General features: G+C 37.5%; 1 protein-coding gene across 1 annotated transcript in view; it reads right to left on the bottom strand.

Annotated features, from left to right (window-relative positions):
• Positions 1–24822, bottom strand: part of LOC126827870 (muscle calcium channel subunit alpha-1) — a 68471-nt gene that overhangs the window by 13670 nt on the left and 29979 nt on the right. Inside the window, exons 19-36 of the mRNA XM_056102175.1 lie at positions 23862–23921; positions 22959–23065; positions 21980–22067; positions 20218–20325; positions 19059–19111; positions 17781–17927; positions 16119–16320; positions 15270–15428; positions 13837–13947; positions 12402–12485; positions 10922–11044; positions 10429–10494; positions 10208–10299; positions 9063–9222; positions 7851–7978; positions 6453–6549; positions 5201–5533; positions 545–655 (exon numbers count right to left, since the gene is read on the bottom strand). Coding sequence (XP_055958150.1) covers positions 545–655; positions 5201–5533; positions 6453–6549; positions 7851–7978; positions 9063–9222; positions 10208–10299; positions 10429–10494; positions 10922–11044; positions 12402–12485; positions 13837–13947; positions 15270–15428; positions 16119–16320; positions 17781–17927; positions 19059–19111; positions 20218–20325; positions 21980–22067; positions 22959–23065; positions 23862–23921 — 2229 coding nt within the window. The remainder of the gene's footprint in view (positions 1–544; positions 656–5200; positions 5534–6452; positions 6550–7850; positions 7979–9062; positions 9223–10207; positions 10300–10428; positions 10495–10921; positions 11045–12401; positions 12486–13836; positions 13948–15269; positions 15429–16118; positions 16321–17780; positions 17928–19058; positions 19112–20217; positions 20326–21979; positions 22068–22958; positions 23066–23861; positions 23922–24822) is intronic.

The raw sequence follows: 24822 nt of genomic DNA, 5'->3' as shown, positions 1-24822 counted from the left end.
ATAAAGTCTGTCATTGAGTCGACTGGCGTGGTTTCGAATCTCCGGTTGTACGTGGCAAGGAGTAGGGTTGCCTGTCCAACCTTGTGGGTTTTCTCCGGGTCCTCCGGTTTCCTCCCACTGCTAAAGACCCCTACGCGCAAGTGAATTATGTAAATAAATTTAAACCATATGTTAGTCCCAAAATGACCTAGTTTGTGTCGAGTGGACTTAAACCCCATTTCTCTCTCTCTCTTCTTATGTACACTGTAACCCGGCTATCATTTAATCTCATGTATCTAGCACTGATTTTATATCTCATTCGTTTAATATCCAATCTTTCTTTAAAAATTTGTAAAAACTGTTTAAAATCACCCCAAATCATCTAATGTCCAGTCTCTTCGATGCCTGCATTGGCCGAGAAAGTTCATCAGGATTTTTCAGCGTCGTCCCCCCCCCCGCCACCCGGGTCAATGAACAATGTATACAAGCCTAGAAATAAGGGACAAAACCCGTTTTCATTAGCCGCGTCGGATGTTATACCCCATTTCATTTTATATCTACTAACCCTATGCATAGGTTCTTCCCCTTCTTTCTCTTGAAATTCTTCATCGTCAAGGTTACCAGATATCGCTCGTCTAATCTCAGGACCTAAATCCAGTACAGCACGCAGACCCGCCTACAGAGAAACAGTATGTAAATTTGATAAATGATATTAATATTCATAATTTAATTTACCTCAAATTAAGGGGGGGGGGGATGACCGGATGGTTAGCATGTGCGTGCTGTATCACAAGGACTGTCATTGAGTCAACTGGCGAGGTTTCGAATCCCCGGTTGTACGTGACAAGGAGTAGGGTCGCCTGTCCAGCCTAGTGGGTTTTCTCAGCATCCTCGGGTTTCCTCCCACTGCTAAAGACCCCTACGTGCAAGCGAATTATGTAAATAAAATTAAACCATATGTTAGTCCCGAAATGACCTAGTTTGTGTCGAGTGGACGTTAAACCCCATTTCTCTCTCTCTCTCTTTACCTCAAATTAGCAAGATTAATTTTTTTTAAGATCTGACAATTTTTAGTTTTAGTTGATTATTTATTAGACATGTTTTTTAAAGGGACAATAACACTCTTGCTGACTTGACAGCTCCAGAAAATAAATAATAGCCTTATTCTAAGTATTAGATGTTTAAGTGTCCTACCTGTTGTTTAAATTATCCATTACATCCTATTTTACTTGTCCAGAGGGTTCGAAAATATTTTTAAATCCAAGTCACATTTGAAAAGGTTTACGTCAGGCTTTTCAAATCATTTAGTTGAATTATTCAAATTATTTAAATTAGGTGTTTTAAGATAAAATTTGTATCATCAATTAATTGAAATATTGTAAAATAGTACAATTTGTTGACCAGAATAAAGATTGGGACATATTATTCAGTTAAAACAAGAGTGGTATTGAGCCTTTAAGTTGTTTACACATGAAGAACTATAAACTTATCTATATTATTAAGTGGTTTTACATATGAAAAACTATAAATTTATCTGTATTTATTATGTTTTAAGGTAAATTTATCTATATTTATTATATTTTAGGATTAATTTATTTATATTTATTATGCTTTAAAGATACATTATGGGAGATAAGATAAAGAGATGGCAGTTCTCGCTATAATAGTTAAAAACTAGATAGTGTAAAGGTAATTTGCTGAAAATTTCAGTCAAATTGATCCACTATGAGCCGAGAAAGCAGCCGGTGAAATTTTTGCATAGTCTCGGTTATCATTACTAAAATCATTAATATAAACAGCATAGTCTCGATTGTCCACTTTTTCTGATTTAATTATCTTTGGCCGTTAGCGGCATATAGGAATCTAATCCAGCCTACATCGAAGGCTAGCCTTGACAATGAATTTTGGGCCTAGCCTCGATCATCATTACTAAAGTCCGTACAATAAAAAAAACATATCCATTTTTTGATTTAATCAAAAGCAGCAGACCTGGTTCTAATCCAGTAAGTATCACAGGCTAGTGATGCCATCGAGAGTTGATTATGGTCTGGATAAGTTAATTTATGTCTAATTGATAATTTAGATAACATTTCAGGCCTAAAGAAAGACTTGTAATAAGCAGATTTTGCTGTTGCATAATGCATGTTTAAGGTTAATTATCTATGTTTCTTTTTATGTTTTAAGGTTAATTTATCTATATATATTATGTCTTACGGAAAATTTATCTGTATATATTATGTTTTAAGGTTAATTTATCTATATTTATTATGTTTTATGATGAATTTATCTATATTTATTATGTTTTAAGGTTAATTTATCTATAGTTATTATGTTTTATGGTTAATTTATCTATATTATGTTTCAAGGTAAATTTATCTATATTTATTATGTTTTAAGGTAAATTTATCTATATTTATTTATGCTTCAAGATTAATAAATCTATATTTTATGGTTAATTTATTTATATTTATTATGCTTTAAGGTTAATTTATCTAAAGATTTTTTTTTATGTTTAAGAGTTAATTTATCAATATTTATTATGTTTTATGATTGATTTTTCTATATTTATTATGTTTTAAGGTTAATTTATCTATATATTTTTATGTTGTAAGGTTAATTTATCTATATATTTTATGTTTTATGGTTAATTTATCTATATTTATTATGTTTTATGGTGAATTTATCTATATTTATTATGTTTTAAGGTTAAGTTATCTGTATTTATTATGTTTTATGGTTAATTTATCTATATTTATTATGTTTTATGGTGAATTTATCTATATTTATTATGTTTTTAGGGTAATTTATCTATATTTATTATGTTTTAAGGTTAATTTATCTGTATTTATTATGTTTTATGGTTAATTTATCTATATTTATTATGTTTTATGATGAATTTATCTATATTTATCATGTTTTAAGGTTAAGTTATCTATATTCAACAAAATCAGATAAAAATTGTGACCTCTATAGGGTCCACAACCTTGATATACCATATTCTTACGCTATTTGAGAACGAACGGCGGCCATTTTATCTGTCAATTTTGGGCCGATTTTCACGAAATTCGAACTCAGTCGTCCTTAGGGTATAACGGTGATATAATAATACGGGTTATTAAATCGGATAAAAATTATGACTTCTATAGGGTCCACAAGCTAAAAACGTGATTTTTCGTACAATCAGGGGCCATAATTCAGGAAGTTATGATCCGATATGCGCGAATATCGAAAGGAACCGAGATCTTTGGGTTATAAACTTACATTTCAAGTTTCAACAAAATCGGATAAAAAATGTGACCTCTATAGGGTCCACAAGCAAAAAACGTGATTTTTCATACAAACAGGGGCCATAATCCATGAAGTTGCGATCCGATACATGCCAATATCGAAAGCAGCCGAGATCATTTGGAGATAAACCTATATTTCAAGTTTCGTCAAAATCGGATAAGAATTGTGACCTCTAGAGTGTCCACAAACAAATTGTGGACGGATGGACGTCCGGACGTCCTGACGGACAGGGGTGACGGCATAATACGTCCACATGAAAATGTGGGCGTATAAAAACATGGTAATGCACAGACTTTTTCTATTTTCTTATCTAGTGAAGGCCATTTTTTGTATGAATTGTCAGATATCCTTTCACAGTCTCGTATAACAACTTTTGGTCTTCGAAGGAATTATTAGTGAGCAGAAATTCGCCCATGTATCTGTTACCACCCGTCACTTCAGTCAGTTATATAGAGGGATAACTCGTGTTTTCCTTTTGCGTTCGTCACTTCCGATTGTTGAAACATTGATTACCATCTATCGTAGCAATGATCTCTGTGATAAAATAATATTTGGAACGTGTTTAACCAGTTCTATCACATATTGTGATAAAGACTAGCACCAATATTTTCCTTTAATGAGCCACAAATATTAACTTTTTTCCTCCGACAAATTAAATTCTAAAACCTTTTTTTTTTATGCATTAGAAAAATAAATAAAGACGTCCGAAGTATTTGTAGGTAAAAATTATTTCCTATTTTAGTGTAAATGGGTATTAAAATGAGTAATCTGTAATGTCTTATGTAAACAATGCACGCGCCGTTGAGCCAATGATTGACGCCGCGTGATATGACGTCATTTGTTGAAGGCAGTCATCTTTTAAAGATATATTAGAAGACTTTCCTAATACTCTGTGAAACAGATTGTGATCAAAGTAGAGCACTTAACATACCCCAAACCTGTATGCTTACTATAGAGGTTAGCGTGCGCACGCTGTATCATAAAAGTCTGTCATTGAGTCGACTGGCGTGGTTTCGAATCCCCGGTTGTACGTGACAAGGAGTAGGGTCGCCTGTCCAACCTCGTGGGTTTCCTCCGGGTCCTCCAGTGTCCTCCTATTGCTAAAGACCCCTACGCGCAAGCGAATTATGTAAATAAAATTAAACCATATGTTAGTCCCGAAAGGACCTAGTTTGTGTCGAGTGGACGTTAAACCCCAATTCTCTCTCTCTCTATAGAGACCAGTGAGCATGGTGAACCAATTACATCATGTTACAGAGTGGATTATCTCTGAATATATATTCAAAATCATTTGGATTAAAATACAGATCTATATTTCGTTTCGAATCCCTGGTTGTACGTGACAAGGAGTAGGGTCGCCTGTCCAACCTCGTGGGTTTTCTCCGGGTCCTCCGGTTTCCTCCCACTGCTAAAGACCCCTATGCGCAAGCGAATTATGTAAATAAAATTAAACCATATGTTAGTCTCGAAATGACCTAGTTTGTGTTGAGTGGACGTTAAACCCCATTTCTCTCTCTCTCTCTATATTTCGTTTCATTTTTTTTTATACACTACATGAAGATCTGACCGGTTGTTGCGATAGGTCGCGTCAGAGGTCATACAAGCGACCTATCGCCTATGACGTCAGACATTTGATTAACCAATCAGCATTAGTGTTACTAGTGGATTACCCACAGTTCCGTGCAAAACATGCCTAAAGCTCGCCGTAACAGATTGTTTCATTGGCTAATACCTCACATCATCCAGAACACGTCAATGATAACAACTCTTCCAGATCCTAGAAGAGTAAAGACGAGTAAAACGAAATTTTGAAGTATGAAAACAAAATGAAATAGGATCTGTGTTTTAATCAGATTGATTCAAAATTTATGGAAACCTTGTTGAAAATAGTTGGTCTCTCCCTTCCCCTTGAAAATAATATCAAAAGACTTACATGTAAGGCATGGGCGTGTTCTTGACCCTTTTGTATTTTTTGCATTTGTTCTTTACGTTTCTTGAAACGTCGGAAATAATCTTGAATTAAGAAGGTTGCATAGAATTTACCCACAGTAACATCATCATCTCCAGCAGGTGGCACAACTTGATCTAGTAACTTAGCATTTGTTCTCTTCCAGATTTTTTTGATCACGCCCCGTAAGTCCTCGTTGGCTTGGTCAATATTACCCTCAGTTTTTATTTTCAGTGAAGTCCGAACAATGGCAAATAACGTAGCATTAAACATAACTGTACCATCCTTATGCAATGGCATGTTCATGGTGACCAATCGCTGAAGAAGAGGAAATGACAGTTTTTATAATTTGTTTCGTCATCTTTAAACCATTCAAAATTTAATTTAATCCACAAAATATGGCTTTTCATTGATTAACTTTGATTTACAAAGGTCATGCCAATTTTATTTTTTGTTCTTTGGGAAATAAAATGCAATGAAATGGGATTTAACGGCCTACTCCGATTGGGCTAATGAGGGATATGAGGGAAATTTTGCCCGTATTTTCGTCACATCCGAATGACTAGACAGCTGTTCTTGTCAGACCTTCCTTCCTGCACCACTGACAAGGGGAAACCACAAAATCGTGATGACCATTCTTGGTCAGCTCAGGAACAAACCCGCGACCCCCAGGCTAGCGAGCCAACGTCTTACTCACTTAGCCACCGTGGTTCCCAAAACATTCTTAGAGAAAAGTCCCAAAAATGTTTTGCAGTAGACATAGATAAAAAAAAATGTTCGGAAATGTACAGAATTAGCAAAGAATAACCGAATCAATGTTTTAACCATAGAAATATATACGTACGGAATGTCCATGCGACAAATTTCTATTTCTGTGTTTTAACTAATGTTAGGTTGCCACTGTCATGCAATGCTTTAAGATAGGGTTGTCCCTATTTAGTCCACGATCTGGTATATATGCACAGATATGTTTCGATAGTATCAACACGACTGTTACTATGGACCTCCATGTATGATAAAACCTGATAGAATGATCATGATTACCCTACGATTAAAACCACAATTTCAATCGTAGCACAAATTGTTATAGTGGGGAGTAAGGATTAAAGAAGGATCTCCATGTATGATAAAACCTGATAGAATGATCATGATTACCCCACGATTAAAACCACAATTTCAATCGTAGCACAAATTGTTATAGTGGGGAGTAAGAATTCAAGAAGGATCTCCAACTTACTTTACATGCTACTCTGTGAGGACAAAGTTTACCAAAACCAAGTGGTGGATTGATTTTTCGGAGCAAGGTGACAACATCTAAGTGTTTGATACGACCTCTGAAATCAAATAAAATAAATTTAAATCTAAGTTGAAATTCATATAAGAAAAGAAATGAAATGAAATGAAATGGGGTTTAACGTCCTACTGTTCTGCTCCTAACCTGGGCTAATGAAGACGGGCATACGCCATACAGTGTGCTATGAGGGAAATTTTGCCCGGACAGCGGCACTACGGCCTACTCTTATATCGAATTCCAACTGCCAAGGGATCTTTTACGTGCACGCCAATGTGTACACGGGACCTCGGTTTTTCGTCCCATCCGAACGACTAGACAGCTTTCCTTGTCAGCCCCTCCGTCCTGCATCACTGACAAGGGAGAACCACGCCGGAAAATTTAAGAAAAGAAATGGAACTAAACTAGAATATTTTAAAAGGACAATAACACTCTTGCTGGCTTGAAAGCTCCAGAAAATAAATAATATCTCTATCTAAGTACTAGATGTTTAAGTGTCCTACCTGTTGTGTAAATTATCCATTACATCCTATTTTACTTGTCCAGAGGGTTCGAAGTTTCATTTGAAAAGGTTTACGTTAGACGTTTCAAACCATTATGTTGAATTTTTCAAATTTTTTAAATAAGGTGTGTTAAGATGAAATTTGTATCATCAATTAATTGAAATATTCTAAAATAGTACAATTTGTTGGCCAGAATAAAGATCGGGACATATTATTCAGGAGCCTTTAAGACAAAGATATGGTTATCTTTAAATTTAACCATATTTATTGCGTGCTTTTCATAAGGTCTGTCATTGAGTTAACTGGTGTGGTTTTGATTCCTCGGTTGTACGTGACAAAAAGTGGGGTCACCTGTCCAACCTTGTGGGCTTTCTCCGGGTCCTTCGGGTTCCTCCAAGTGCTAAAGACCCCTACACGCAAGCTAATTATAGAAATAAAATTGAACCATTTGTTAGTCCAAAAGTTTGTTTTGAGTGGACTTAAACCCTATTTCTCTCTCTCTATTAATTCTTTGAAATTCTAGTTTTATGGATGGAGAGAGAGAGAGAGAGAGAGAGAGAGAGAGAGTATAAATTTATACAAGGAGCAATAAAGAGAGAGAGAGAGAGAGAGAGAGAGAGAGAGAGAGAGAGAGAGAGAGAGAGAGAGAGAGAGAGAGAGAGAGAGAGAGAGAGGGAGACAAAGTATAAATTTATACAAGGAGCAATAAAGAGAGAGGGGGAGAGAGAGAGAGAGAGAAAGAGAGGGGGAGAGAGAGAGAGAGAGAGAGGGAGGGAGAAATGGGGTTTAAGTCCACTTTCACTCTCACTGTTGATTTATAAACTAAACAAACATGTCTTACTTTGCTTCTGGATCATATTCCGACCACAGACGCACAAACTCATCTAGATGGTGTGGACCCAATATCGACCAATCACGTGTTAAATAATCAAAATTATCCATAATAACAGCCACAAATAAATTTATAATCTGAAAAAGACATTTAGACATTTTCAAATGATTCAATAAACACCAAAGTTCTTTCTTGCTTAGCGTGGCTTTATTTATGAGCTTTAAAAAATATTGCTTGTTTTTATCATTAAAAACCAGGCCCGACAGAGGGAGGGGGAGGGCAGCCCCCCCCCCCCCAATAATAATTTGCCTGCAAGTACTCTTTTCTCAAGGTTATTGCAGCCCCTGGACACACGCCTAATAAGGCCCTAGGGGATGGAAGCCTCCCCCCCCCCCCCAATCAAGAATTGCTTCTGTCGGCCCTGAAAACAAAATTAGAGGTACGGTGGTGGGATGCATTTTTTTTGGAAGGGAGTTGCTTATTTTCAACTTTAAAGGCCAGATAGTTCACATAATGTCATTAGTTCAAATATGTCTTTTTTTTTAATGTGAAGACCCATGTTGTTATTTAATTGGGGGTTTGGATGGCCGAAATGGTTAGCACGTGTGTGCTGTATCATACGGTCTGTCATTGAGTCAACTGGCGTGATTTCGATTCCCTGGTTGTACATGACAAGGAGTTGGGTCGCCTGTACAACCTCATGGGTTTTCTCCCGGACCTCCAGTTTCCTCCCACTGCTAAAGACCCCTACGCGCAAGCGAATTACTCAAATAAAGTTGAACCATATGTTAGTCCCAAAATGACCTAGTTTGTGTCGAGTGGACATTAAACCCCATTTCTCTCTCTTTCACTCTGTTATTTAATTGTTAATCACATTTGAGTATTAAAAAAAAACCCACCATGAACAGTTGTTTACCTTGAATAAAAAAAGATACGCTAAGAAAAGTTTGTATATTTTTTAGAAAATGTGAACATTTACAGAAATATGCTAGGAAAATTGTGTACATTTACCAGAAATATGCTAGGAAAAGTTGTTATATTTACCAGAAATATGCTGGGAAAAAGTTTGTATATTTCCTAGAAATATGGTTGGAAAAATTTGTATATTTACCATAAAAATGCAAGGAACAGTTGGTATATGTGACAATTTTTGACTTAAAATTTCGCCTGTTTGAGTAACAAAATGAAAGAAATACACTATAATTGTTTTTGTATATTTACCAAAAAAGAACAAAGCACATAGAAAGAGATGAAGTAGAAATAGGAGATAACAGAACCACATGAAGATTCAGGATCTTGATCAGCAGCCGGGTCACACAATACATCGGGTCTATTTCGACACGATAACATAATATCCTGCCACGCCTCTCCTGTAGCTGATCTACAAAATTTCAAATATAATCTCAGTTAAATATAATAAAATATAATGTGGTTTAGCATCGCAGTTTCCTTAGCAAGTATAGCGTCTAGTCCTTCGGGTGGGCCGATCTACAAAACATCAAACATTATAAAATTTAAAATATGTTTACTTTCAAATTTTATAGAAGAAATCAAGAGATCGCTGTTCATTATCTAGTATCAGAACAGGCCTGGAAATAAGGGTTTTAGATGCACCTGACAAAATATCAGGCACTAATGAAATAGAACCTGACATTTTCAACTTAGTGCCAGACATGTATTAATAATATCAATAAAAAAAGACAAAATCAGCGCCGGACAAAATGACAGGCACCATAGGTTTTGTGCCTGACAAAGCCTGAATCTGTGCCTGACATTGTCTGTGACAGGTGCCTTATTTCCAGGCTTGTATCAGAATAGTCTTTACAGTGCCCAAGAGAACTGTGGCTCAGGGAATAAGGCGCTGGCTTGCTAGCCTGGAGATCCCCGGTTTGATCCCCTGTGTTGGCCTAGAGAGTACATCAGGATATTAAGGTGTGGCTTCTCCTTGTCAGTAGTGCAAGACAGAGGGCCTTGCAAAGAACAATATCTAGCTAGTCATTCAGTCGGAACTAAAAATCAAGGTCTTGTGCACATAAAAGAAGCCTGGACAGTTGGAATACAGAAAAAGGGGAGGATGTAGTGCTGCTGTGGACTGAATGGCAAACTGAATGGCCAAGACCGAGCAGAAAAGTTGGACATTAAAACTCTTTTCATTTCACAAAGCACAACTCCCAAATAAAAGTTGTTTTTACTTTAATTCACACAGCATAGTTTATTTACAGTTTATGACATTTCCCGTAGTACAGTGATATCTACTTCAGGTAGTGTATGTTGAAGCTGTTTCAAAAGATAAAATATCACTGGTACAGTGATGTTGCACAGAGGACCTGTTAAGGTCAACGATGAGTCAGCTAATAGACTTTTACCTGAAGAGGACTAATAAAGCTTCCGGAAATGTCTGGAAATTATTGTTCCGATGAATCTGCGTAGAATCATCGAGACGAATTTTACCAAATATCTGAAATAACAAATTGGATTATGATTATAAATGTGAAAGTGTGATATTACATCTACTGTTTTTGAAAGTAAAAGTATATAAATTTAGATGGGTTAGGTTTAGAATATTGTCTGTTTATAAATGAATTACCTGCATTCCAATTACTCCATAGATGAAGAAAAGCATTACAATTAATAATGCTACATATGGAAGAGCCTAAAATAATAATAAAAAGTTAATTAATCCTTAAAAAGATAATTCAGTCCTGCATGGGTAACCCCATGGATGTGTTGGACAAGAACATGGATATAAATCAGTTATATTCAGAAAGTTTTATTTTCTCTGCGGCAAAACAGTAAATTCCATCATCTATTTTGCCATATCCATTACTATAGCGGTTGTACGTGACAAGGAGTAGGGTCGCCTGTCCAACCTCGTGGGTTTTCTCCGGGTCCTCCGGTTTTCTCCCACTCGAATTCCAACTGTCAAGGGATCTTTTACGTGCACGCCAATGTGTACACGGGACCTCGGTTTTTCGTCTCATCCGTATGACTAGATAGCTGTCCTTGTCAGGCCCTCCGTCCTGCAACACTGACATGGGGGAACCACCCCTTAATTAAAGGATTATACAGTATGTTCTCACCTGGAATGATTTGATGAAGGTCCACAACAACGTCCGTATACCTTCTCCTCGACTCAGTAATTTAATCAACCTCATCACACGGAACAGTCGGAAAAAGTTGATACTAATAATCGTCTCTCCATCCTGGAAAAAAAATTAAAAAAATGAATCAATATAAAAATAAGAAGGCATATAAATCATTACAATCCAGATATAAAAGAATTTTAATAAACGTAATATTAGTCTAGATTAACATTTATTATCCTTATAGTGTTACATCACATGCTTCCTTAAAACTGATACTCAACTTATTTCAGTAGATTGTTCGTGGTTTTTTAAAATGTAGCACTGTGCTCTCAAACATTGACTAGTCTGGACATTGACTAAGAGCATGGAGTCCAAATTTTGGGGAATTTTGAATATGATTCATCATATGGTGATGTCCGATTTAACATATAGCCGGTCGGACGTTTGCAAACTTTCGTAGGACATGTCCGAGTTATAGAAGCGAAGCGGCGCCCTGACCCTCGCGCAAGACAATGCGTAATATATTTAAACAACTGAATGACCAACGCCCTTGTGCAGTATCACTATATCACCTAATTCCTCGCTCTCTACAATTAAACCACACAAAAATTATCTAAACATTTTAAATCTAAATCGATCTAGTTCTATCTTTTTAATATTCGGAATCTACTACATAAAATCTACTACATGATATTGTTTTTATTAAATTCATTAGCAACTGAATTGACATGAAATAAGAGAACTTAATGCAAAAGAGATAAGTTATAACTAAACATAACAATAAACTCATATGATCATGCACATGTAGTTCATGCTGAGGAGTAACAATTTAGGTTTCAAGTAGACCAAAATATGTTATAAAATATTAACAAACCTCACCACTCTAAAGGAACAGCATTGAAGGGGAAAAAAAAATTATATATGAAAATAAACTAAATCGATGCAATTCATATATCATCCATGTTAATTTACGTGCAAAGTTAAGAGTAATAAAAGTGTTATTCTGTATAAATAATGATGTGTTTAATTAATTATAATTAGTGGAGTATACTACATGTAGGTATGTTAAAACTTTCTAGCTAAATTAAAGGCATCCATCATCCATTATCAAATACTTATGACAAAATATGGGGTTGGATGGCTGAATGGTTAGTGCGCACGCTGTACCATACGGTCTGTCATTGAGTCAACTGGCGGGTCGCCTGTCCAACCTCGTGGGTTTTCTCCGTGTCCTTCGGTTTCCTCACACTGCTAAAGACCCCTATGCGCAAACGAATTATTGAAATAAAATTGAACCTTGTGTTAGTCCTGAAATGACCTAGTTTGTGTCGAGTGGATGTTAAACCCCATTTCTCTCTCTCTTCTCTTTATCACAAAACATTTTTGAGATTAGGAACTCTATGATCACAAAACACGGAGCAGAGGCATGGAGATAAAGCGAGAAAAATTTGGCGAGAGAAAAGATGGTACTTACGTTGGTTTCTGTATAGATAATATCTATAAAACTGCCCAGTACAATAATAAAATCAAATACATTCCACGCATCACCAAAATAATTCTGGAAAAAAAAGGAAAAAATCCAATATTCAGGGGAAAAAATTTGACTGAAAACGATTCTCTATCAGTTGATATAGAGAATTGGGTTTAACATCCACCGGACACAAACTATTTATTTCTTCAGCAATGGGACAAAACCAGAGGACCTGGAGAAAACCCATGAGGCTGGACAGGCGACCCTACTCCTTGTCACGTACAACCGGAACATCGAAACCACACCAGTTAACTCAATGACAGACCTTATTATACAGCACGCACGTGCTAACCATTCGGCCATCCAACCCCCTAAAGGTAAGAAACAGCCAAGTCCAACTATAGGTTGGAATCAAAGTCCACTACCCTATAGTCTGTCAACCAGTCGCGAGGGGTTGGATGGCTGAATGGTTAGCGCGAGCGCGCTGTATCATAACATCTTTCATTGAGTCAATGGCCTGGTTTTGATTTCCCGGTTGTACGTGACAAGGAGTTAGGTTGCCTGTCCAACCTCGTGGGTTTTCTCTGGGTGCTCAGGTTTCCTCCCACTGCTAAAGATCCCCTACACACAAGCGAATTATTGAAATAAAATTGAACCATATGTTAGTCCCAAAATGACCTAGTTTGTATAGAGTGGACGTTAAACCCCATTTCTCTCTCTCTGTCAACCAGTCGCACTACTCATCAGTTCTCACTAATTAGAGGAAGCGACTGTGCCTAAGTAAGACGCTGGCTCATTAGCCTGGAGGTTGTGGGCTCATTCCCGGTGTTGGCCGAAAAAGTTCATCAGGAATTCCCGGCGTGGTTTTTCCTTGTCAGGTCAACTGTCTAGTCGTTCAGATGGGACGAAAAATAAAAAGAGATCCGATGTACACATTGGCTTGCACGTAAAAGATCCCTTGGCAGTTAGAATTCGACATAAGAACTGGCCCCGAGTTCACAAAGCATTCTCAGACTTAAGTTGAGAATTTGCTCAACTTTCAATCTCTGTTTATGAGAAATATCTTAGATCCAGAAACACAAAACTTTGCACATAGTTTCTTATTGATATATCTGATACATTCAAACAACAAAACTATTATAAAGGGCTATATTTTAGTTAAAATAAGGTGAACAAGTTTGAGTAAATTCTCAACTTAAGTCTGAGAATGCTTTGTGAACTCGGGGCCAGGCCGTATTGCCACTCTCCAGACAAAATTTCCCTCGTAGAATTTGCCGGTCTTCATTAGCCCAGTCGAAGCAGAACAGTAGGACATTAAAACCATTTCATTTCTTACTAGTTAGACAATTGAGTCTTTGTTAAAAATGTCCACTTGACATGAATATTGTGTCGCTATGGTTATCTTGTGGTGCTCTGAGAGAAGTAACACTAGACTTACCTTAAACCTAAAGGCTGCAAGTTTGAGCAGGAACTCGACTGTGAAGACACCAGTAAAGATCATATTGAGGTAGTCAAGGGCCTTGGAGTATGTGCTACTTTGACCATAATACTGTAATTACAACCAAATATTCTAGAAAATATAACTTTATTTAAACATGCATTATACAAGAGCAAAATCTGCTTATTACAAGTCTTTCTTTAGGCCTGAAATGTTATCTAAATTATCAATTAGACATTAATTAACTTATCCAGACCATAATCAACTCTCGATGTCAAGGCTAGCCTTCGATGTTGGCTGGATTAGATTCCTATATGCCGCTAACGGCTATTGATAATTAAATCAATAAAAGCGGATAATCGAGACTATGCTGTTTATATTAATGATTTTAGTAATGATGACCGAGACTATGCAAAAATTTCACCCGCTTCTTTCTCGGCTCATAGTGGATCAATTTGACTGAAATTTTCAGCAAATTACCTTTACACTATCTAGTTTTTAACTATTATAGCGAGAACTGCCATCTCTTTATCTTATCTCCCATAATGTATCTTTAATTTATAGAAAAATCAATCCAGAATCATATCTGCATGAGCATCACCCACATCTTACTAAGCCACACCAGTCGTCGCCCGGATGTAATGCAAAATTGCCGAACAAGTTTCCCTTGAACTAAGTAGGCCTATTTCAAAGGACCCAAAAGAATTAATATTTCATTGTAGTTTGCCAACTGGTTTCCATTAGTCCAGGAGGTGGGGGGGGGAATGGCCAAAAGGTTAGCACAGGTGCGCTGTCGACTCAATGACAGACTTTATGATACAGCGCGCATGCTAACCATTCAGCCATCCAACCCCCCTATTGCCCAAGAAGAAGAAAAAGTACAAATTGAGTCGTGGTTAGCGACCAGTTAGTTCTTTGTCCAAAAAATGTGCAAGATATTTCTGAAGAAGCAAAAAAGATGAATGTCATAAAATATGCCAAAGATGACCCTTTGATATGCTCACCGATATGTTAATGAATAAATGCAGATTAAGTGTTCGTTCACAAATGAAACTTACACTGTCTGCCGACAATAGCTCAAGTCTGTTCACCGCCATTTTCATTATCTTTTCGACGACTTTGAGGATTTTTGTAAGCATTTATTTTATGCGTACTAGACCCTGTACACTAATTTTCAATATGGCAGCCAATCAGGACAGAGAGAGAGAGAGAGGGGGAGAAATGGGGTTTAACGTCCACTCGACACAAACTAGGTCATTTCGGGACTAACATATGCTTCAACTTTATTTCAGTAATTCGCTTGCACGTTGGGGTCTTTAGCAGTGGGAGGAAATCGGAGGATCCGGAGAAAACCCACGAGGTTCGACAGACGACCCTAATCTTTGCCACAATCGGGGAATCATGAACATAATATGAAGTGTTCGTCAACTTACCTTCATCGCCAAGGTTACCGTATTTATCATAATTAATAGAAAAATACCGTACTCAAAAGCCTGTGACGTCACAAACCACCAAATTTTATACTGTAATCTAGCTTTAGGTATATAACGACGAATAGGTTTGGCTTTCAAAGCAAACTCAATACACTTTCTCTGAAATATAAAAAAAAACATTTGCATATTATGGTCAATAAAAATGTCAGAAAATATGCTAAATAATAATTTAAAAAATGACTTTGATGGGAGATCACAAACTGATAACTAGTTTTTATTCGTTTGGTCGTCAATATCACCAAGTAGAATGGAATCTGGGCGAGTTGATTAGCTCGACCCAATATTCAACTTCTCTCTCCTGCTAAATATTTCCTAAATGAAATGAAATGGGGTTATCCTATGCTGGGCTAATGAAGACGGGCATACGCCATACAGTGTGCTATGCGGGAAATTTTTCCCAGGCAGCGGCACTATGGTCAACTCTTATATCGAATTTCAACGCCCAAGGGATCTTTTACGTGCATTTTTCCCAGGCAGCGGCACTATGGTCAACTCTTATATCGAATTCCAACGCCCAAGGGATCTTTTACGTGCATTCCAATGTGTACACGGGACCTAGGTTTTCCGTCCCTCCGTCCTGCACAACTGACAAGAGGAAACCACGTCGGAAAATCCTAATCAACTTTCTCGCCAAATGCAGGGATCAAACACCCGACCTCCAGGCTAGCGAGCCAGCGTCTTACCCACTTACCCACCGTGATCCCCATATATTTTCTTAAAACATTTTTCTTAAATTATTAGAAAGATAAATAAAGATTCAAGTTTCAAAATATTAAAAGGGTGTCTCACCTGATTTTTATCCAGTTCACAATTTTTATATTCCTGTTCTCCTTCATTCTGGAAGGTGACGATAACAAAAGCAACAAAGATATTCACCATAAAGAAAGCAATAACGATAATAAAGACAAAGTAGAATATGGCCACAAAAGGCCTAAAGTTGTGGATAGGTCCCACCCCCTCCTCATTAGAATCTATAGACTGATATAATAATCTGAAATAAAAAATAAAACAAAACCAGTAAATATAAAATAACTGATTAACAAGTAGGACCAGGAACTGACTATTACGTCATCATAGCCATCTTGGAATTGAGACGTCATATCAAAATAGACGTCCATCAAAGGAATAAGCGTGGCATGTATATATATATCGTACATGAATTGGTGGAGCGTCACCCACCCCCAAGCACGTCGGATCTATATATTAAGGCCATCTGCAGATTTCGCCAAGGTCACAAGATGTAAATAGCTTTAGGGTACAAGATTGTTGATTAGATTGTGGGTTAGGGTTTACCTCTCGTGACCTGGACTGAATCTGCAGGTGGTCTTAATATTTAGACCTGACCCCCAAGAACAAGATGGGCATTTTTTTGGTCTAAAGAATCATCTAAATCACAATTGTTGTGTTCTACAGAAAAAAAGACCTTTTTGATGTTAACTTTTAAAATAAGAAAGTATTATTGACTAGGAACTGAGTATGACGTCATCGCAGCCATCTTGGAAATGTGACGTCATATCAAAACTCAAAGTCTGACCATTGTCTATAGCCCCGTTTACACTTGGCTGCGATAAGAGTGCCATTCTGAGCACAGTACCACGCCGCGATAAATCTAAAAAATTTGACCAGTTTACATTACTCTAAAATAACCGGTCTTGGAACCTTTCCAAGAATGTCAAATGTAAACTCTTCACAGAAAAGTTTATTTCAGTCCCTATGCAAATTACCCGGGTAGAAACAATTATGATGGTTGATTTAGTTTGAGCAGCCATTTTGATCGAACTGATGACAACTGTCAAAGTTTCGAGCATGTGCAGTAATCAGTACTGGTACCGTGCTAAGACCACCTCATTTGACCCATTTACACTACAAAAAAATTAACCGTGCCGTGCCTGGTACCGTTCCTGGCATGCTTAAAATTTGTAATGGAAACAGGCTATAATAAACAGTTCAATCACACATGAAATGGTTGGAGTTTTAGGCTTTTTTCATAGAGCGTCGCCCCAAAGACGAACAACAAGAACAAGAAATGAAATGAAATGGGGTTTAACGTCCTACTGTTCTGCTCCTAACCTGGGCTAATGAAGACGGGCATGTGCCATACAGTGTGCTATGGGGGAAATTTTGCCCGGGCAGCGGCACTACGCCTACTCTTATAACGAATACCAACTGCCAAGGGATCTTTTACGTGCACGCCAATGTGTACACCGGACCTCGGTTTTTCATCCCATCCGAACGACTAGACAGCTGTCCTTGTCAGGCCCTCTGTCCTGCATCACTGACAAGGGGAAACCACGCCGGAAAATCTGGATGAACTTTCTCGGCCAATGCAGGGATCGAACACCCGACCTCCAGGCTAGCGAGCCAGCGTCTTACTTTCTTAGCCACGTGAACCAACACAAGAACAAGACAAGTACGACAATTATTATGTTGTCAAGAAAGACCGTAACTTACGTAGGCCAGCCTTCAAATGTTGCTACTGTAAATAAAGTGAGCATGCCTTGTTTGACGTCATCAAAATTAAAGGCACTCTCTTCCCATTCTCTATCTAACACAATAGGCTGTTCAAAATCTCCTTCCTTAAAGTCTATATATTGGCCCCTGGAATATACAAAATATATATAAAATATTGGTGGGGGGGGGGGGGGCGTTTGAGGGCTCCGAGTAGAAAAGGGTGTCGGCATCAATGGTGATTTGTGGCACTTGATAGATTATTATTTTTGTACTGCCAGAGAGCATGGGCGTCACACATGGGGGGGGTCTGACCCCCCCAATTGTTTTTCTGGGGGGGTCTGAATATACTTGGACCCCCCCCCAAAAAAAATTTACATAGTAGGCCCAAACTCCTATTTATTTACAACAATTGGAAACAAATTATATGGAAAACAATTACTGAGTTTATTTCACACTACGTTGCAACAAGTTCCTCTTGTTTGCCTGAGAACGACAAGAGCATGTTTTTCGGGGGGGGGGGGGGGGTCTGAATATACTTGGACCGCCCCCCCCAAAAAATTTACATAGTAGGCCCAAACTATTTATTTACAACAATTGGAAACAAATTATATGGAAAACAATTACTGAGTTTATTTCACACTACGTTGCAACAAGTTCCTCTTGTTTGCCTGAGAACGACAAGAGCATGTTTTTCGGGGGGGGGGGGTCTGAATATACTTGGACCGCCCCAAAAATTTACATAGTAGGCCCAAACTCCTATTTATTTACAACAATTATTAGGATTAGTTAAGATTCTATCTGTATAAAACCTATACATATCCCAATATGGTTTACATTGCTAAAATAAAACACAAAGAGAATCATCCTGGAAACATGTGTGAAGTAAAATGTACCTGTGTTCCATAAAATTGTGTCTAGTTAGCCTTTCAGTAATATTTTGTTTATTTTTTTCTGCCACTTATCAGAGTGAATCGCATGTAGGTACCCAAAAACATAACCGCCTAAACCAAATATTTATCGCCCGCTCAGCCAGCAATGTAACCAAAATGCTTTTGCACACGGTGTCTTGGTAGACAGCATGGCCACATGGTGTTTGTTTATATTTTTTAGGGGTTTTAAAAAATGGGTTATGGTTAGGGTTGCGCCCCCCCCCCCCCAATATATATTTCACAGCTACGCCTCTGCCAGAGACGGACTCGAGATGACTGTTGGTATCTCAACTACAATTATTTATTGTAACGAAATCTGAATTTAGCCAAGTTCCAAAATATTACTTACTGACATTCGGCTTCTGATAATTTAGATGTATCTGTACAACTGTAAAACTTCCCCTAAAACAGAAACATCACAGGCTTATTCTTAAACCAGTTCAAAATCGCCGGGGTTTTTAAGACACCATCGTGTTGCGTTCACACGTACTATAATATATGCTAAGCCAGTTTAACTATTCTGACCTCTTCGGTCGGAGGTTAGAGTTAACTACGCATGGGTAGCTTTACATTCTTTATTCGGTTATAGCATGCTTTCGATAACATTGGCACTGTCTGACCCCAATATTTTCAAATGAATGTAACTTACTGCGTACTGAGCACGCTCAAAGCAAGCTGGAGCCAGGGTTTTTAAGCCAACCCGTTCAGATGGCCAAGATGAACCAGTTTAAAATAAATAAAAAGCCTTCTAGAAAACAGGTAGCGAACTAGGGTTTTTAAACTGGGTTATTTGCCCCACATTTGCATTTCAGACGACAAAGTTAGCGTCTGAACGGGCTAATAGTCACACTCACAACTAAACAATCATATTAAATCAATTATCGTTGTCATTTTTGTAAACTAGGTGCTCATGTGGAGAATATTCTCGGGACACACTTACTAGGATTATCGTCCTTGTTATTTTTATTTTTTTTTTTGGCATTCTAATTCATGACATCACCTGACAAAGAATCGCTATCTAGAAATGAAATGAAATGGGGTGTAACGTCCTACTCTGTCCCGACTGGGCTAATGAAGACGGGCATATGCCCTGCAGTGTGCTATGAGGGAAATTTTACCAGACAGCGGCGCTACAGCCTACTCTTATATCGAATTCCAACTGCTAAGGGATCTTTTACGTGCACGCCATTGTATACACGGGACCTCAGTTTATCGTACCATCCGAACGACTATACATTCTCCCTTGCCAGGCCCTCCGTCCTACACCACTGACGAGGGGGAACCATGCCGGAAAATCCTGATGAATTTTTCGGCATACGCAGGGGTCGAACGTCGTACCCACTGATCCACCGTGGCCCCTGCCATCTAGAAACAAGGGGTAGCCAGACTTGAAAATCCTGAGGAGGTTTCTTGGTCTACACCGAAATCGAACACGGGACCTCTAGTCAGTGAGATAGTGCGGTAGCCACTGAGCCCCATGGCTCCTAAATTAAAAATGTCAAAATTACCTTAAATAGTTGAACTCCTATTACAGCAAACATGAATTTGAGAAGGAATGTGACCAACATAATATTATAGATAGTTTGTACAGCTACAATAACACACTGTACTACATGCTGTAATAATAAAAATATATAAACATATTATAAACCAGATTAAAATATATAAACATATTATAAATACTCCCATAACAACCAGATTAAAATATATAACACTCCAATTTAAACCAGATTACAATATATAAACATATTATAAAAAAAAACTTTTATAAGTGTAAAATCAACAAGAATACAGAGGGTAATAAATATTTCAAGCATTTACAAAGATATGATGAATTTAAATTTTTCCAACATTCAGCAGGCGATGCGTAGAATTTAGTCAACACAAGTCATCTATGATTTTTGATGAAATCTCTGGACCTCTTTTAAAGAACAATATTGGTGTCAGTCATTATTATCACATGTGTGATAGAACTTGTTAAAGGGACAATAACACTCTTGCTGGCTTGACAGCTCCAGAAAATAAAAAATAGCCTTATTCTAAGTACTAGATGTGTTAGTGTCCTACCTGTTGTGTAAATTATCCATTAAATCCTATTTTACTTGTCCACGGGGTTCAAAAATAATTTTAAATCCAAGTCACATTTGAAAAGCTTTACGTCAGGCTTTTCAAATCATTTAGTTGAATTTTTCCAATTTTTTAAATTAGGTGTGTTAAGATGAAATTTGTAACATCAATTAATTGGAATATTGTAAAATAGTACAATTTGTTGACCAGAATAAAGATTGGGACATATTATTCAGTTACAACAGGAGTGGTATTGAGCCTTTAAACACGTTCCAAATATAATTTTAACACAGAGATCATTGCTACGATAGATGCGTTATGAAGATTTCAAGAAATGGAAGTGACAAACACAATTTCTGCTCACTAATAATTTCTTCGAAAACCGAAAGGATATCTGATAATTCAAAAAAGTAATTGAATGTCACAAGATAAGGGAAAACAAGAAAAATAGAAATAGCACGTACATTCCCTTGTCTTTATTCATTCTATACTTAACAAAAAAAAATGGTAATGCTCGAATATCCAAGCCATGGTACTATCTACCGTTGATAATTCACTTTTAATTTTTTTAATTCAATTTAATGTTAAATCATCAATTTGAATACATTTTAAAGTGGATGAAACAGTGAAAAAAATAATATATTGTCCTAAAAAAAATGTACACGTCATGATCAACCACTTTAATCTTTAGAAAGGGGGATTACATGGCTAAGTGGGTAAGACGATGGCTCGCTAGCCTGGAGGTCGGGTGTTCGATCCCTGCATTGGCCGAGAAAGTTCATCCCGATTTTCCAGAGTGGTTTCCCCTTGTCAGTGATGTAGGATGGAGGGCCTGACAAGGACAGCTGTCTAGTCGTTCGGATGGGATGGAATACCAAGGTCCCGTGTACACATTGGCGTGCACGTATAAGATCACTTGGCAGTTGGAATTCGATATAAGAGTAGGCCGTAGCATCGCTGCCCGGGCAAAATTTCCCTCATAGCACACTGTATGGCGTATGCCCATCTTCATTAGCCCAGGTTAAGAGCAGAACAGTAGGACGTTTAACCCCATTTCATTTCATTTAAACTTTAGAAACAAAAATAAAATCATACTGGGTTTATCCCATTAAGTTTAGGTATAACATCTCTGGAAAAACCCAATTCAATGGTTTATGTTGAGGTATAGCCCATCCTCAAAATAATCAAGAGCAAAAATCCTACCTTTAGACCTTTAGCTCTGTTTATGGCACGTAACGGACGTAGTACTCTCAACACACGGAGAATTTTTACAACTGATATAGCTTCGTGACTGAAAATATTTGAACAAAAATATAAAAATCATAATTTCATCTGGATATGAACAAAATATCACAGGGCACCCAGTATCTTGAAGATGTGCTTAATTCTTCATCACCTATTTGAATATACAACCTCAGTTTTTTGTTCCTCCTCCCTGACAGGGGGTTGGATGACTAAATGGTTAGCACTTGTGCGCTGTATCATAGAGTCTGTCATTGAGTCAACTGGCGTGGTTTCGATTTCCCGGTTGTACGTGACAAGGAATAGGGTCGTCTGACAACCTCGTAGGTTTTCTCCGCGTTCTCCGGTTTCCCCCCACTGCTAAAGACCCCTACGCGCAAGCGAATTGTGGAAATAAAATTGAACCATATATTATTCCCGAAATGACCTAGTTTGTGTCGAGTGGACGTTAAACCCCATTTCTCTCTCCTCCTCCCTGTCATGTTCCTGAAGCAATGACTGCGAGTTTTACAACATCTAGATGTTGCTAGGCTGGTCTGAAATTCCCGAACTTATAGCTACATTATCTCCCTTTAACTCACACACGTTGTGACACAAACATACTCAAATCAAACATGGCGACCTCGATGGAAACCTTGACATTGACTGAACCTTTAACTTTGCAACTCAATTATCACATGTAGATATTTTAGCTGGAAATCCTGAGACTTGGTATTCGCGATGATCGAGGAATCTGGGTCAGTAGCCAATCGAAATTAGTGATGAAATATGTATGAGAAGGCCTTGATAAAATGTACAGAGTTAAAGTGGGATCAAGGCTTCTATTGAAACTAGGTGAAACTAGGTAGGAATATATCAAAGGAACTCTGTTGGCTAACATATGACCACGGCCCACTCACTGATCCACTGTGACTCCCATATAAAAGAAAAGACAACTTACTTCAGTGGGAAAGATATCAAGGAAACTGCTACAACAATTAAATCCAGAATATTGAATGAACTGCGACAGAATGATTCTTTATGGAAAACCAAACCATATGTTATAATCTGTAACAAGAAATACATTAACAAGGTTATTTTCTGTATCAGCACAAGACGAAATGTTCAAGTCATTATGACTAACATAATGATATGGTTAAGTCTAAATATTAAGGCCAACTGTAGATTTGGTCAAAGGGCACGAGATGTGAACAGGGCTAGCTCTAACATAATGACGATATACTGTCTAAATATTAAGGCCAACTGTAGATTTGGTCAAAGGCCACGAGATGTGAACAGGGCTAGCTCTAACATAATGACGATATACTGTTTTTTGTAATGAAAATGAAATGGGGCTTTAACGGCCATTGTTCTGCTCTGACTGGGCTAATGAAGACGGGCATACGCCATGCAGTATGCTGTGAGGTAAATTTTGCCCGGACAGCGGAGCTACGGCCTACTCTTATATTGAATTCCAACTACCAAAGGATCTTTTACGTGCACGCCAATGTATACACATACCGGCACACATGATTCGATTTTATCTCAATTATTTATTTGTGCGTAGTAGTCTTTGTCAGTGAGAATAAACCGGAAGACAGGGAGATAACCTACGAGGTTGAACAGGCGACCATACCCCTTGTCATATAAAATTATGGGATTGAAACCATGCCACTAATTGACTCAATGACAAACCCTATCAGCTAGACCTTAAGAAATAGACCCCCACCCCCACCCAACCACCCCTAGTCCAACTTACCTATAGCTAATGCTCTGTACATATTGGATTATCAAACACGAATACTACCCCCCTCCACCCCCCCCCACCCCCCCCCGATTCATTTCAACTTTGTTATCTACTTACTTTAATAATAATTTCAACAGTAAACACACTGGTGAAAAAATAGTCAAAATAGTTTAAAATCTGAAAAATAAACAAGTAACAATAAGATATTTACTGATCACAGATAATAAATGTTAATGTAATCAAATTTAGTAGTGTACCTTAAGAGAATTCGGGAGTGTACCTTAAGAGAATTTAGGATTCGGGAGTGTACTTTAAGAGAATTTAGGATTTAGGAGTGTACCTTAAGAGAATTTAGGATTTAGGAGTGTACCTTAAGAGAATTTAGGATTTGGGGGGTGTACCTTAAGAGAATTTAGGATTTAGGAGTGTACCTTAAGAGAATTTAGGATTTGGGAGTGTACTTTAAGAGAATTTAGGATTTGGGAGTGTACCTTAAGAGAATTTAGGATTTAGGAGTGTACCGTAAGAGAATTTAGGATTTGGGAGTGTACCTTAAGAGAATTAAGGATTTGGGAGTGTACCTTAAGAGAATTTAGGATTTGGGAGTGTACCTTAAGAGAATTTAGGATTTGGGAGTGTACCTTTGACGTTCACGTCCAAACGACTGAATATTTTTAGCTGAAATTTTGTGACAAGGTAAATACACCATTCTGCTATATTTTGGCGCTTAAATTTCATACGTACTCTGACTTTTATTTTTGAGACTCTGTTCAAATCAAATCGGGATAGTCCCTTTAAGCAAATAAAGGAGTGTACCGTATGAGAATTTAGGGGTGTACCTTATTAAGAAGATTTAGGAGTCTACCTTCAGACAATTTAGGAAATAAATAAAACGAAATGGGGTTTAACGTCCTACTCCGACTGGTCTAAAGAAGACGGAGAGAATTTAGGAGTGTGCCTTCAGAGAATTTAAGAGTGTACCTTCAGAGAATTTAAGAGTGTACCTTCAGAGAATTTAGGAGTGAGCCTTAAGTGAATAAAGGAGGGTATAGTAGGAGAATTTAGGGATGTAGTAGTG

This window comes from Patella vulgata, chromosome 7 (genome assembly GCF_932274485.2).
Source record: "Patella vulgata chromosome 7, xgPatVulg1.2, whole genome shotgun sequence".
Taxonomy (NCBI): domain Eukaryota; kingdom Metazoa; phylum Mollusca; class Gastropoda; family Patellidae; genus Patella; species Patella vulgata.
This window is presented reverse-complemented; position numbering and strand designations above follow the sequence as displayed.